At 45.8% G+C, this 16,454-nt stretch overlaps 1 protein-coding gene across 1 annotated transcript; it reads left to right on the top strand.

Moving 5' to 3' along the window:
- The first annotated feature begins 4,741 nt into the window (after positions 1–4,741).
- Positions 4,742–15,878, top strand: LOC130687324 (serine-rich adhesin for platelets-like). Its single transcript, XM_057510467.2, has one exon. It carries the CDS (start codon positions 4,964–4,966, stop codon positions 11,108–11,110), a length of 6,147 nt encoding a protein of 2,048 aa, XP_057366450.1. The 5' UTR covers positions 4,742–4,963; the 3' UTR covers positions 11,111–15,878.
- Positions 15,879–16,454: the final 576 nt, after the last annotated feature.

Raw genomic sequence — 16,454 nt, 5'->3', positions numbered from 1 at the left:
AAAAACAAAACATTTTCTCGTGTAAACGATTTCAATAGCTGACATTTCGTTCAATCAAGTCGTCAAAAGAAAAATAACCTTTTGGGAAGGTTATCTCTCTCTTCCCCCCCCCCCTTCAGCCTTTTCTTTAACGACCACATGTGAAAGGATAGACGTATTAGCATGGGGAATCTGAAATTGAGGGAAATCTTTCAAGAGGGTCCCACCATCGAAATTTTCTTCTTTTCGAGGACCCCGACATCGATGTTGAAAGTCTCATGGCTTTTTGAATAGAATAATAACACATGATGCCGATAGAAAATCGAATATGCTAGAAAAGATCGGAGGGTTCAAGAAAAATGCAAATCGCCGGCTTGCTCCGCAACCGCCCCCCCCTTTTCCCTGTTAACTTTGCTCTTATCCTCCCAATGTTTCTTAGCATATTTTCTTTTCTTTTAAAAAATCGAAAACCGAAAAATTCCAAACTGAAACCGAGGAAAAAAAAAAGATGATGATGAAAGAAAAGAAGGAAAAAAAGGTCTTTTTCCATTAGAGAAGTGGAGGGCGAAAAAAAAAAAAAAGGAAAACCCGAAAAAAGAAGGAAGGTGTTTGAAAAATGTAGAAAAACAAAATTGCTGAGGATAAGAGAAGTATGGGGGAGGGGGAGCCTTCTTTTTTTTTTTTTTCTCTTGATATTTTCATTTTTAAGAGAAAAACAGGAAGCAAGCCCTCTACTTGAAAATTCTAATAGCCCCAAGGGAAGGATCAGGCCCTCTTGTTTTTGTTGTCGCCGATCCGCTCAAAAGAATACGACATCCTTTCTACTCTGTCCGCAGCTCTTATTTGTGTCTCTGCTATATAGCGTGCGTGGCTATGTTTGTGCGGATTAACAACGTGGGCGACAAATGCTTCGTGAGTAACACGAGATCGGCATTATCATTGGTCATTAAGTCTTTCTTACTCACAAAAACACGTATGGCATCGAATTGCAATGTTAAGAGAATAATGAGAGAGGCTACTACGACTAGCAGCTGGGTGCAGTGGCTGACTGTGTGTTGGAAGCAGCACAAACGCAGGGCACCCAGTCTCAGCACTCATGGACTCGACCAGGCAGGCTCAACTCTTAGACCTAACAGCATCGTGGATTGTGTAAGGGCAAACTTGACTGATGTCGTACTCCTGTAGTTAGTGTCAACCCTGCTGCACATTACACTTAAAGAAACCTGAAGTGGGTCCTCCAGTTTTTGTTCCCTCCCAAGGCCATGACAAGTCAACAAGCAAATGTTGCTCCTGGTTCTGAAAGTGAAGAGTTGATTTTCTAGGAAACCAGGGCACTGGCAATTATAACCTCCGTCTTTTATATCACAACTGGCTTCCAGAGAAATGCTGATTTCTGGTGTTATTTCTTTCCTCTCCCTTCCCCTCTGCTTTTTAATAATCTGTTCTTAGAACTGTTGGCACCATCGCTAACAGCGAGAATGATTCAATCGAATAGCGAGTATTGTTGGTGAAACACTATGACAAACCCCTCACTTCTTGGCTGTAACAAGAAATGGCGACACTTGGGAATAGGTTGAATCCAAAAAAACACATTAAATCAACATCGAAAAGAAAAGGGGATTATAACTACCTGAATAATCATGGAATGGCCTCGTCTTATAATTGCTTTGTAAATCCCCGGTCGAAAAAAAAGAAACGAAAACACTTGCAGACGTTTCAGAGAATGTTTTGTCAAAGCACTGGAAGTGCTTAGCAGACGCAAACGTAGTGCGACGTTGCCGGTCAAAACGGTTGTGCAAGTCGTTTTACTTTCTTAGTAAATTGCGTCGCCCACTGTAAGAGTAAACAAAAGTAATTGAAATTCAAATTCTTTCGTGAAAAGAAAAAACATAACTTTTCTTTACCTGAGATTCATAGTAATGACGTCATGCATTGACGTCGTTAGGTGGCGTTGATGTGCTGGCGTGATGACGTAGGGCCTGTTTTTTTTTAAACCTATCCGAAATAAACTAAAAAAAAAAAAAAAAATGTTGGCCAGAATGCGTAGAGTAAACAACGATGAAGAATTGAATACGAGGGCACCGACCTAAATTGCCAGATGATGCCCCTGCTGTTGAAAGCGATGAAATTGGATTCGTTGTCTGCATTCGACTATTTCAGCGCGTCACGCGCCAATGTCCGGGTCTGTTTTAGGGAGAGCGCCGGGGAGGACAATCTACTAAATAAACAAACGAATAAAATATACAGGCCATGCCCACTTGAGTAAATGTCTACCGATTTCCACTCACCATCACAAAAAAAAAAAAAAACTATTTGCTTTTTTTCTTGATCGAAAAATTGTTTCACCATCTGATTTTCATTTTGCGCAAACATCGTGATCAGCTTAATGTCTCATTCCACCTTCTTCTTTTTTTTAACACACTCGAACTCCACCTAGAATAAAAAATAAAGTGAAAAGAGAACACACACACAACAAAAAAAAAAAAAAAAATGAAATTGAGAGATTGAATCGATCGATTAGACCCCGTGGGCTCTACATGGGCTACAGCGTTGTTGTTGTTTTATGCGTTCTAATCCTTTTATCATTTCTTTTTGCCTTCGATCGGTCCGCAATGGTTTAGCAGTTTCGTTTATTTTTTTTAAGAGAAAGAAATTTTTTTTTTTTATTCATATCCAACTGGTCATTTTATCGATCGTTTAGCAGCGGGAGCAGCGGCGCGCGGGTGGGAGCGCACGGATCGAATGAAGTACACACACTCCAACAAAAAAAAAAAAAAAAAAAGGTTTGACCCCTCCCTTACAGTCTACAACACTATGCAACAAAGAGAGCACAATAGGCTCATTCCATATTACATACTTATATTATATATATTTTCTATTTAAAAAAAAAAAAAGCCCTTTTGGTCTCACATAACCGTACGGCAGCGGGTAGCAACACAAAAGTCCATTAATCCGCTTGGCAATCGCCGGAATTATCCCCCCCCCCCCCCCCCCCCGAAAAAAATGGTGGGGGATACGTAACTTTATGGCCGTTTTGGCAACGATAGATAAAAAAGAATAGCATCCAATTCTTTGATTGGTTATAGAAAAAAATAAAATAATAAACGAAATGATATCAAAAGGGTTAGAAGATCATACCCCGCCCAAAATGAATTAATACACCCTTTCCCTTTCAAATCCTTGTTTTAAATGAGTCATTTAAAATAATAAAAAAAAAGAGAAATGATGTTAAAGGTGAGATACTTGTGTTGTTGGAGGTGTGGCGACATGGGCAGCAACATTCCGCAGCAAGTGTTGTTGGTTGTTGGGTACACGACGACAGAGAGACAAGGTTAAACGACCGCCACACCTTAACCGCCCCCCCCCCTTCTTCTTTCACCTCTGCGGGGCTATATAAACGGGAGGGGTGCAATGAAGGAGGACCTGAATGGTGTGGCGTGACCGTGTCCAACAACTCGGCTGATAGCCCCCTAGTCGTCTATGTGTGTGTCCAGTTTTGTCGTTCTACTCCGGGTGTAGTATAGCCCCTTTTTTTTGTGTGTGTGTGTGTGTGTGTCCGTCCAGTTACTGGGTACGGGGTCGTTTCGTTCTCCATCGTCAAAGATCATCTCCCATCATTTCCCTCCTATAAAAGAATTTAAAATGACATTATTTTATAAAATGATGACGTAGCAAAAACAAGGCGGGTTAAATTACAAATGAAAAAAAAAATACGGGAGAAAGGGAGGAGTCGTAGTTGAACCGAAAGGGCGTCGGAACAGCGTTCACCTTCTTCCCTGCCCCCTTGAAAAAAAAAACTTGTGCCCTGCCTTTTTTTTTTTTTAGTTGAGAGTTTTAGACAGCGCCATCTGCGACCAATCGGCTCGGTCACGAACGGGGGAGGAAAAAACAGCCAATGGGCGGAGTTTGGATGCAAGAACTTGCAAGCTCGATTCAAGCTCCGCCCATCTCCATCTCTTTCGATTCCGGAAACTTTCCTCTCTCTCTCTCTCTCCTTTTTATTTTTGCTCTGGGTCCCTTTTTTTTTTTTTTTTTTTTTAGATTTTTGTACAAGTTTTTCTCGCTGGCTCGGAGAAACCGGGAGGGGAGGGGAGGCAAAGAGAGAGAGAGAGAGAGAGGAAACAGTGGGGGCCAACATTTTCAGTTTCAGTTGAGCTCCTGACGCGTGATGGCTGCGGAGAGCTCCTTCTCTCGCTCGCGTTTCGCATCTTCATTCCGTTGATTTTGTTTTTTGTTTTTTTTTGTTTTCATCCTCGAACATCCAACCGCCTGAAAATAGAAAAAAAAAAAAAAAGAAATTTTGTTTCAATTTTTTGTTGTTGTGAGAATCGAAAAAAAAAAAAATAAGGCAAATCGTATGCAAATCGTTTTTAGTGATGGGATAGTTTGCGTTGCGTGATTGGCCGTGTGACAAGTGATGTAAAAAAAAGATTGCGAGGATCAAACGACGGATAGCGACGGCGAGAAGCGAGTGTGAGGTAGACGTCCATCATTTCGATCCTCGAAACAAATGCCTGACTATCTTTCTTTCTTTTGAATGCAATTTTATACTAATTAGAAATGTTTGAATTTTGTTGAAATAGGAAGGCAGCGAGTAACGTCATCTCCCAGTTCACGTCATTCCCCTCCCCCATTTTCACAAATAAAACAAACGAAAAGGTAGGAAGGAACACACACACACAAAAAAAAAAAAAAAAAAATCGGACAAGTGGATCCGTTTCGGGATTCGTTTGTATTTTTTTTTTTTTTTTTTTTTTTTTTTTTTTTTAAATTTCCCCTTCGTGTGTGTGCGTGTGGAAATAAAAAAAATCGGCCACTGTTCCGGATAGATGGAGCAACCGTTAAGGAGTTGTTCACCGTCTCTGGCACGGACTGTCTGATGATTGAAGAGAAAATAAAAGAGACAAATCAAATAATCCCGAAAGAAAAAAAAAATAAATAAAAATAAAAACTAAACAAGAGAAATTACAAACAAGAAAGAAGGATGGCGTCATCGGTCAGCAGCAACGGCGGCGGCAATAACGTCATGATCAGGAGCAAAGCCGATTCGATTGGAGTCGCCGGAGGAGGTCACACGACAGCGATGGATGAACGCAATACACAAACAGTCGTCGCGAGCAACGCGACAACGGCCATGATGGCCACACTGGCGGCCGGGCCGGAAAAGGCGGCTGCAACGGCCGATGATTCGGCCATTTCCTTCAGCGAAGAAGAAGAGGAGGAAGATGAAGAAGAAGACGAAGAGGAAGAAGACGACGATGACGAAGAAGGTGAAATCGACGACCAAGATGAAGATGACAACCGTCGGCAACAATCTTCGCCCGGCACGGCCTCTTCGGCCGCCGCCTTCAACGCAGCCGCAGCGGCCGCCGCTTTCCAGCGTCAACTGCTGGCCAATTTCCCGATGTTTCATCACGCGACGGACGGATCGAGTAAACTGGAAAACGACCCATCAAACCCGTCGGCAGCCATGCGAGCCACATCGTCGCCCATCGAACACAACGGCCCCAATCCGTTCGAGTCGTACATGGCGGCCGCAGCGGCCGCCGCTGCGGCCAACGCCGAGGCGCTCTTCCGGCACCAGCGGCAACTGCACAACAATTCGGCGAACAGCGCCAGGCTCAGCGAGAAACGGACGGCCCACGACAGCGGGACGGACGATAACGACGTGTCCATCGGAGGTGGCAAAGGTGCCGATGGGTCCGGGAGCGGCCAAACCAATCACCAGCAATTGCCGAGCAACAAGCGCCGCAAGCAATCGAAACCTGTGCGCATCAGCAGCGACGAAACGCAAGGCCCCAACGACGAAAACGCGGCCATGACGGCCTTCCTGGCCGCCCAGACGGCCGCCGCCGCGGCCGCTTTGTTTCATCAGAACAATCCGAACGCGTCCAGCGAGGAAGAGGAAGAAGAAGAGGGCGCCCTCTTGCATCCCAATTCGAGCGCAGCGTCCAGCGCCAAGCGCATCAACGGCCAGTATCAGCAGCAAATGATGGACTGGGCCCGATCGGCTCACTCGGTCGTGGCCGGCAGCAACGAGGGCGAACAAGAAGAAGGTCAAATTATCCGCACTTCTTCCGGATTGGCCTTCGGACCCATCTTCGATCAACAACTGGCCAATCGTTTGCTGATGGCCGGCCCCAATTCTTCCTCTTCGGCCGCTCGCAATTTCGCCGAACTGTTCGCTTCCGGCGGAGGCCCCAACGGCAAAGGATTTCCCATCCCTGCGGCCGCTTACGGCGCCAATTGGAACCAACAGCAGCAGCAGATGATGATGAACATCATGTCGATGAACCGAAACGGCGCCATGCTGGACGACGGCGAGCTGAGCCGCGGCAGCAGCCACTGTTCCGGATCGCCGACCGGCGGATTGGCGGCAGGCGGAAACCACTCGACGTCCGATGCGAAACGGAACGACGAGAACGGCGAACGATCCCATGCCGATTCGCCGTTCGCCTTGCGCCACATGTTCAAATACGGATCGACGTCCGGCGCATTCTTCCCGCCCGGCGGACCTTCCATCTCATCCGCACACAATCCGTTCCTCTTTCCATTCCTGTCCTCGTCTTCGGCCGGCAATTCCCCGCTGGCCAATCAGTCGATGGGAAGGGGAGGGCTGGTGGGGTCTCCCGGCGGCCTGGGCGGAAGCATCCGCATCTTCAATCCGGACGCCTACTGCGAGCTGTGCAACAAAGAGTTTTGCAACAAATACTTCCTCAAGACGCACAAGGCCAACAAGCACGGCATCTTCGTCGACAACGTCCCGACGACCAGCGGCGGCGGAGGGACTCCATCCGTCACGCCGGATGGCCGAATAACGTGCCCGACTTCGATTGCGACGACGCCGACCGCCAGCAGCGTCCACCAGCCGCTTCCGTTCTCCGTGTCGAGCTCTCCGTTTGGCCCGCCGTCCTTGTCTCTGACGGTCGGCGCCATGACGTACCCGATGCATCCGCCGTCGACGGAATTGGCCGGCATGGACGCGATCAGCTATTCGCCCGTGGCCACAACGTCGTCGTCTTCGCCGTCGAAATCAATTTATCCGAGCGTCGGAGCGTCGTCGACGTCGGCCGCGACGCTCTCGACGACGGCCACGACTACCATCCCATCGCTGGCGCCCATAACGACGCCAACGAGCGGAATGAGCGGAATGAGCGGAGGCGCCGGACTGATGGACTTCTTCCCGATGTGGCCGTCGCAAACAACGACGCCTCCCGTGACGAGCGTCAACAGCACGATGGTGACGTCGTCGATGATGCCCTCCTTGTCGACGTCGAGTGGCAAACCGCCACACCTGCCCGGCATCGTCAATCCGGAAGCGTATTGCGACCTGTGCCAGAAGGAGTTTTGCAACAAGTATTTCCTCAAGAGACACAAGGCCAAAATGCACGGCATCGTTCCGCCCGAAGGATCGACGGCTCCTTCCGGGGCTTCGGCCCCATCGTCCGGCGGAGGTGGGTCTTCGTCTCACAAGAGAAGCAGATCTCATTCGTCCAAAGCGGCCTCGTCGGCCGCTGTTGATCTCATCAAAATCCCGCTGACTCCGGCCGTCGGTCCCGTCACCTCTCCGGCCAGGAGTTTCAACCTGTCGGCAGGCGGAAGCGAGACGGTTTTGGAACACATCCATCCGCCGTCGACGTCCGGCGAAGATCCAAACGCCCCGACGCCTTTCAATTTAATGATGCAAAGCGGAGGTGGTGGTGGGCCGGCCAGCGCTAACAATAACGAAACTGGTGCGAGCGCAGCTGTTTCGACATCCAGCGCTTCCGCTAAAATGGATTCCAACAGCAGCGCTGGGCAGCAGCGCCAGGACGGCCACAGTTTGTCGTTGCTGAAAATTCCGACGCCGTCGCTGTCCGCCATGTTTTCATCACCACCCATGGATGGCCATCCGGCCCGCGTTCATCATTCCAAAACGCCTTGTTCGTCGTCTTCCGGAGGCGCTAACGCGGTAGCACCTCCGCCGCAGCAAATGTTTACACCTGAGCGTCTCCGCCAGATGGGCGTCATCAACACGGAAGCCTTTTGCGAGATTTGCTGCAAGGAATTTTGCAACAAATATTTTTTGCGGACGCACAAGTACAAGAAGCACGGGATTGGGTCCATGCCGGAACAGCCGCAACAATCTCAACAACAGCCATCCAATCCATCCGCATCGTCGGAATCATCGACGGGCATGGTCCGCCAACATCATTACAACAACAACAATAATAACAATAATAAAAGAGGCGGACCGAGCCCAACCGGATCGGCCAAACAAGCGAACGACATCCACGCGGAACAGAAGACGCCCTTGAATTTGGTATCCACTCCGCCCGTCACGACGCCAACAACAACAACAACGCCAACAACAAATGGGGGTCAAGCGGACGGTGGAATGCCGCTGACTTGCGATCTCTGCCAGAGGCCGTTCCAGTCGGCTTACCTGTTGCACATGCACCGCACCTACTTCCACAATCAGCCGCCACCTGCGGCGGATGAATCGATCCACGAAAACGACACGTCCGTCACCGGAATGGACGAAGACACTCCGTCGGACAACGAGGAAGAGGAACAGCATTTCAATAACTCACCGAGGCCGGCGTCGGTGGCCGTCAAATCAGAGCCGGAAGGCCGGAATGCGGATGAAGATCGACCCGTTTCGACGGGCGGAGGAGAAGCCAACAATTCATCCGGCGGGATCACCATCAGCGCAGACTTGCAGAAACTCCAGTCGATGATCATGGAATTGAACGGATCTCCATCGGCGGCTGCGGCCGCGGCCGCTTCCATGGTCAACGAAGGCGACCGGAGGCGTTGCTGGACGGACGGACCTGTGAAAAACGCGAGTAATAACATCATCCAGCCGAATTCCGCTGGCAATAACGAGCCGGGCAATCATTACATTAGCGGCAGCGGTGGCGGCATCGTCAAGATCGTCAATCCGGCGTCCAGCGATCCGTCCGATTTGACCTCATCATCGTCCAGCATTTGCCACCTGTGCGGAAATAAAGATTTCTTGACGCCATCCTTCCTACAAATTCACATGCAAAATTACCACGGCATCAATGCCGGCGGAGGAGTGGATCCATCGGCGGCCGCCATGGAAGCGGCCGTCGCCGCGGCCGCTTCCCAACTGGGTCTGGATCGTTTGCTCGATTTCGGGCCTCCCCCCGCACCTTCGTCCACATCCGGACATCATCACCATCACGGGGGCAAACGTTCCGGCGGAGGCCGTTCCACGTCGTCGGCGTCGCCGGCGGCAAATCGCAGCTTCTGCCAGATCTGCAACAAGGAACTCTGCAACAAGTATTTCATGAAGACGCACATGCTGAAGATGCACGGGATTCACCTGGAGGCCAGCGGCGGCGGCGCCCAAATCGGCGGCGTCCAGTGCGACATTTGCCATAAAGAACTCTGCTCCAAATACTTTCTCAAAGTCCACAAACAAAATACTCACGGCATCGGATTCACCGACCACGAAATGTTACCCAACGGCCTGAGCGGCACCATGTTGAAGGAGGCGCAGCATCCGGCCGTCATGGATCTCTCCTTCCACCAGCAGCAAATGCAACACGCCGATGGATCAAACAGTCCGAGCAAATCGTCGGCCGTCAGCGAATGCTGTCCTTTGTGTCCCAAGAAATTCAAGAGCACAAAGGCCCTGAAGGCGCATTTGAATCACGATCATTCCGGCTCTTCCGGCACGTCGTCCGCAACGGCCTGCTGCTACATTTGCAATCAACAGTTTGGCGACGTCGTGGCGCTTCAAGTTCACCTGATCAAGAGTCACGCATCTCATTTGATGGATCACCAGACTCCGCCGCCGCAAGTTCCAGCCTCCGGTGCGGCCACCACGTCCGGCAACAACGAGCAGACCAATCAGGGCTGTTTGTTATCGTCCCCATCGCCAAAGACTTCGCCAACGTCGTTCCAGCGTTCGAATTATTGCGACTTCAGCGCCGCATCGACGCCGGCCTATTTGTTCGCCAACGAACGGCCAGGACAGGTGGCGGACGGATGTCCTCCGATGCCGGGTCTCGTTCCAGCGTCCAACACTGCCAATTCTCGGCCATCCAGCGCCGTCGGAAGACGATCATCGCCTCCTGCCAATCAGCAAAAGATTCAATGTCCGCTCTGCGGCCAGCAATTGCCGCTGGAACAGTTCCAGACTCACCTGATGGCCCACCAGTTGCCCATCAATTTCCTGCACACTCTGATGCCTCCGTCGGCTTCGGCTGGAACAACGGCGCCAGCCTCTCACGCCGACGAAGAGCAGGACGATCTGGCCGTCGTCAATCAACAGCAAGGCCAGGCGAAACGGAGGCCAGCTGGACGTCGTCGACGTCGTTACCGATGTTCCGTCTGCAGCCGGAAATTCGCCACGCGTCAGCTCTGCCTCACTCACATCTTGCAACGCCATCCGCCTTCGATGCGGAGCCACAACTGCACGGCCAGCAAAGGCAGCGCGTTCGGCTTGTCCTCCCCGACTTCGCCCGCCTCTTGCCAGACGGTCCAGTCTCAGCAACGGACGTTAACTTGTCCCCGTTGCGGCTACGCGACCCGCCAGCCGCAGTTGCTCCGGCTCCACTTGCGGACGCAGCAGTGCATTCCGGTCGTGGCGCGCAATCCGGACCTGCAACAGCTGCCTCCTTACCTGGCCGTGCCCACTTCGACGGCCAGCGTGGGCAACGCTGTAGGCCACCCGTCGCGTCTGGCGGCCATCGTCAACAACAAACAGGGACTGGGCGTGCAGAGCGTGCAGGGCCAGCACGCCCATCGTCAGGATTTCGTCCTGCAGGCGTTCCTGCTGACCCAGCCGGACGCGGACAAATCGTCCAAGAGCCGACGGTCAGCCGAGAGCAATCAGGATCAAGCCAACGGACATTACGATCACGACGATTCGGTCAGCGATCGTTTGGCCAGCAAATCAAACGGCAATCGCGTGAGCCAAGAGTCCGGCAAACAGACGTCGGACGATCAACAGGACGGCCCGGCGACGGCCAATAACCAAGGAGACAACGGCGAACAAGACGAGCAGGAAGAAGGTCAGAATCAGAGTTGCAATTTCATCCCGTCGTTGATTCTGTTGCCCGTCAATCGACGCATTGCCAATCCGCTTTCCTTGACGTTTAGCCTCACACCTGCTTAAAAAAAAAATATGGGGCGAAAAAAGAAAAACAAAAGAAGGTCGTTATTATTTTTCGATTTATTTCTCTTTTTTATCCCGCAAGATTTGAATTTCGTTTCTAGTCCCGTGTCATTTGTTTTTCTCTTTTTTTTTTTTTTTTTTTTTTTGGTGTTGCATTTTGATTTGTCCCTTTCGTAAACATCCGGCGGTAAAATAGCTCTTTTTAATTTCAAGTCAATTCTTTTAACTTAAAAAAAAAAATATTGTTTTTTGGACGGAGTTTAAATAATGAAATTTAAAAAGAGTCTAGTCAGCCGCTGGATTAGAAGGACAACTACACGTGAGGAAATTGATTTCTCTCCATTACAACACAAAAACACAGGGTCTTTTCAAAAAATAAAAAAACAAAAATTCGTTGTTATAATAACAAAAATTAAAAAAAAAAAAAAAACACAAAAAAAAAGATGGGGGAATTTTGAATTCAAAAAGAAAAGAAATGATTTGTCTTGGCATTTTTTTTTTTTTAAATTGCCACTGCAACAACTGCAAACTATAATCAAATACCGGGGCCTCGCTTATGTCTCTCTTTAATATCTTACATAAAAGAAATTTTCTTTTTTTTTTTCTCTTTTCAAATGTTTTTTTTTTTTTTCGAGTATGTCTTGATTGAATTTTAGTCTGAATGAGATCGTGAATTTTTCACTTCAAATGAATTTTGTACGTTTTAATTTTTTTTTTTGGGAATGTTTCGTTTGGTGTGTGTCGATTAGTTGTCGGTATTTAAAAGTGACCCTTCGTTCGCGTGACGTCCCCCCCCCCTTCCACCCCAATAAAAAAAAACAAAAAACTATTGCTGATGGATGTCGCGCACACACCTCCACCCACTTTTGCTGTCGTCTTCCTGTGTCGTGTTGTTTTTCTTTTTTGTTGGTTACTTGTAAAGAACAATTTCGGGACACCACAAAAACGCGGACGTGTAAAAACGAACATGTTGCGGGAAAAAGTTTAAACTGCCGGGAACGACGCCAAACATTCAGGGATCATTTATTATTAATTTGTTTTTAAACGTGAATGATCGCATTTCTTTTTCTTTTTTTTTCAGTTTAATATGTAAAAAAAAATAACATTCCAGAAATTTAAAATTCAGCCATTCCATACAAAATGTAGCGCATTCCAATTTATCCTAGTCGAATATCATTTGTTCAGTTTCTTAAGTTCATTTGAATTCATTTTTCGATTATTTTTGGACAAGGAAAAAGAAAAACTAATTGTCTCTTTTTGTTGCACGTTCAACGTCGTGTGTTATCGATTTTGTTTTGTTTTTTTCTTTCTTTCTTTAGTTCCTCGTCTTAGTGTGTTATGTCCGTGTGTGTCTGTGTGTGTATGGCAATTAATATAATTGATTTAGACCTGGTTTGCTTTGTGTTTCTTTTTGTTTATCCCCACATTTTTTTTCTTATTTAAATTTGTTTTTCATATATTTTATCCCATTCCTTTTATTTATTTTTTTTTTTTACATCCATTCCCGGAAAAAAAATTTGGACGTCCAGCGCTACTGCCCATTTTCTGTTGTTCCAACAGATTTATTATTTTAAAAAAAAAGATATGACGAACATCAGCTAAAAAAAAAACATCGACTTTTTTCTCCTTTTAGCGACAAGAAAACATAACGTGAGATACATAAAAAAAAAAAAAAAAAAAAAAATGGGGGGGAGAAAGATTGACCTTCCGTGCGGTTCAAATGCCCCGCCCTTGTTTGCCCAGAAAAAAAAAAGCGGATAGTCGATTGTCATCAATTTTTGAAGAGCGTTTCGCGAAGACGCAAGAAAAGCTCCTATCAAACAGAAGTACACTAAGCAATGCATTGTCCTAGTCTCTCTTTTTCTAAGAAACCAAATATTATTTCGTGATTACGAGGCTAACCACTTCACCTTTTCGTATTTTAAAGAATACAAAAAATTCGGCTTTCTTTTAATGACGAAAAAAAAAAAAATTTTAAGTTCTATCCAATCGAAAAAGAATAGAGAGTTATGTGTAGTACAATATTTCAGGCTCCACCCCATTCTTGTTAGTCCCGCGCTCTGGCGTCCCGAACGTCCGAATCAATAATAGCTTCTTTCTTTCTCTCTCTCTCTCTCTCTCTCCCCCCCTCTCTTGTTTTTCAACTGGGTGGAGAGGGGGGGGAGAGAGAGAGACAAGAAATAGAAGAACTCGAAAAAGTGGATGAAAGTGAAAATAGAAGAGAGAAAGACAAAAATACAAGAGAAAAAAAAAAAAAAAAAAAAAAGAGGGGGGACTTTGACGCGCCCTCCCACCCAACTTGATTCGATTCCTTTTGATTAAAGACTCCTCCGCCATCACTTTTTCCCCCTCCTTTTTTTTTTATCTCCATCCATCTCTTTCTGTCTTATATTACGTATTGTACACAGAGTAACACACGTACATTCAGAGAAGATATAAATACCCAAGTTTTTCATGACTCCAACTGCGCTAAAAAAGGAGAAAGAAGCTGAAGCAGCGCATACACAATGCGTCAGATGGAAAAAAAAAAACGGGCCGACTAAGCGAAAAAAAACAAAAGAGCCAATCCAAAAACAGGACAAACAGAAAAGGAGTAGCAATAAAAGTTGCCACATCAAAAACGTTCTTGATGTCTATTTAGGAAAGCCAAACATTCAGATTTACTCGTGAACAAATTGAGTCACTAATAAAATCAAATGTAAGCGACATCCTCTACAAAATGAAACGAAAGGTTCTAAATGACCCCAACAGCAGCTACAACACACATCAAACAAGTCTACAATTAATAAGTTTGGCGGTGCTGTATTCATTTTTCTTTACTAGCGGAACATGAACCGGCAAACGTAAAGTGCTAGACTGTAAAAAAACAAAACAAATCTAAACTTGTGTTTGTAAGACGATAGCAAAGAGACCTTTAAAGGGCATTTGAAAAGGCTGACCACCTGCTGCCCCGGTTGAAACTCTTTAGCATTCACACGACGAGCTTTGTTTTCATGGTTTTATAGAATCGATTGATTTTGTTGGATAAAAACAAGTTCATTATTTTGATTTTTAAAAAATTCAACTTTCCCGAACGAAATTCAATTCAATTGGACTCCCGCGTATTTATCCTGCTCGGAAAAAAAAAAAAGAATGTAGAAAATAATGGCAAAGAGGCAAACGTCATAGCGGGGGGGATGATTGTTGTTCAACCCTCTGTTCTTTTTCTTGCGACGCCAGTGGAACGCAATAAGAGATGGGGGGGGGGGGGACGTGATGAGAAAAGAGGGTGGACTGCGACGGCGCCAAATATAAGGGTCGATTGATATTTTTCCAATTGCTCAGCGTCCAAAACAAGACTTTCCCCCTACTGATATTTACAGCAGTTAATATGTCTAGTCAATCATTTAAAAAATAAAACGATATGGGCTTATTTCCATCGCAGGCAAGAGGTAATTCAATTCGGAAGTACTGGCCATCATGTACCGCGACGCCTACCGACGTCCCTTTTCCTTCGTCCTTTTCCTTTTATGTTTCTTATTTCCTACATGTTTACGCTTTTCTCGAAATTTTCAGTTTTTGAATTATTTTTTTTTAAATTGCATGATTTTAAATGGTTTCTTAACATAATGGCGTCGTCCGGCAATTTTCAATTGATTAAAAAAAAAAAAAAGCAATGACGGGACACGGAGATGGCGATTTGGTGGATTTCCCTCATCTACGTTTATGAAATGTTACAATTTACGTTGATTGTATAGCACGTAGCAAAACAAAAAACAAAATGCTTTGTGTTTTTGGGATTGATTCGTTTTGAAAATCTCAGCACACGCGGCAAACTACACGAAAATCAAAATGGTCGAGTCCTTAAAAGAGTTTTGAACAATGTTTTAATGAATAATTCTTTTACGTGTGTCTTTTGTGCGTGTAAATCGTGTCGTCGTAATACTCGAACGTAATAATTCAAAAACCCAATTTCGAGAACATGAAAATATTCCCCCGTAATTACATGCGACCTAAAGAAAAACCGTGAATAATAGGCGAGTAATCGTCTCTAACAGAAAAATCAAAATTGATCGTGGCTTTCTTATCAAACAATTTCTTGTTCCCCACAGTTTTTTTTTTCGTGTTTTGATTTTTCCCATGCAAATTGTCGTGTCCCCCTGTTTTTTTTTCGTATTCAAATTTGAATTGTGCTATTTATATCACGTGACGCAAAGGTATCAATAAGGAGCAGAGAAAACAAAAAAAAAAAAAAATTGGAAAAACCTGAAAGATGTGGACTTTAAATGTCGTCATTCGTCGTATTTCGTCTTGTTTTGATCCACCCCCAAAAATCGAGAATGTCCATTTTGAATTACAATCGATGTGAAATTTCATTTGCAACTTCCCTTTTGTTTTTAAAAATTTTTTAAAGTTCCTAAACGATGCCAACAAAAGACAAATAAGTTCCTATGGACGAGGCTTTAAAAAGAGCAACGGTCAAGTTCCTACAATGATTCATCACCATGTCGTTCATCCCCATTTTCCAAAACATTCAACGTCTTGTCCCGCATTTCCAAATCTGTTCACGCCGTTCGACTCGAAAAAAATTCCTTGTGTGTATGTGTGAGTGTGTAAATGAGCGCCCCCTGATGGAACATTTCTTCCTCTCACTACCTTCACTCAGTCTATCCCCTCCCCCCCAAGAAATAAAAAAAAAAAATAAAATCTCCCGCCGTTTCTAATTTGAATCCTGTGAATTTTCTTTGTTTAAAATTCAATTTTATGTTTGAAATCTCATTTTGGATTCCCCCCCCCCCTTTACATTCATCAATACATGGTATCATGGTTTCGTGTAAAAAAAAAAAACATCGTCTTTTTTCATTGGCTGACATCCATCACGAACGTCAATTATTAATGAGACATTTGCCAGCCCACTTTTCCCTGCTGCGCAGCATCACGACTTGAATCAATGCCATTGGTCGGATACAAAAACTCAACACGATGAATAGATTCAACAAAAAAAAAAAAACACGGATTCAAAAAGGGGTGGGTTTAAATTCCACCCCTTTTTTATTTAAAAAAAAAATAGAAGGGGAGTGGATCAAAAGAGGGTTGGGCACGGTGGATTGGTCGTCACGATCAAACACGACGCCATTGTCACACGCCCAATCAAAATCCCGCAATTCGATTCCTTAAAAAAAAATCCTATTTTTTTCTAAATGAAAAACAATCTTTAAAATATAAATACTACTCTTCAAGGCCAAAAAAAAAGGTCTATGTGCGAAGCTTCGTTTTTGCCATGGCAACCGTACGTCTACGTGCTTTATAAAATAAATATCCACATGTAACTAATGGAGGCTGAAATGACAGCGAATTACGCCAG

The sequence above is a fragment of the Daphnia carinata genome, chromosome 4, assembly GCF_022539665.2.
Source record: "Daphnia carinata strain CSIRO-1 chromosome 4, CSIRO_AGI_Dcar_HiC_V3, whole genome shotgun sequence".
Lineage (NCBI taxonomy): Eukaryota > Metazoa > Arthropoda > Branchiopoda > Diplostraca > Daphniidae > Daphnia > Daphnia carinata.
The sequence above is the reverse complement of the archived record's forward strand: the minus strand, read 5'-3'. Positions and strand labels throughout refer to the sequence as shown.

What these genes read in the sequence shown, in the direction of transcription:
- LOC130687324 (XM_057510467.2), top strand. Translation starts at nt 4,964, where the DNA reads ATGGCGTCATCGGTCAGCAGCAACGGCGGCGGCAATAACGTCATGATC.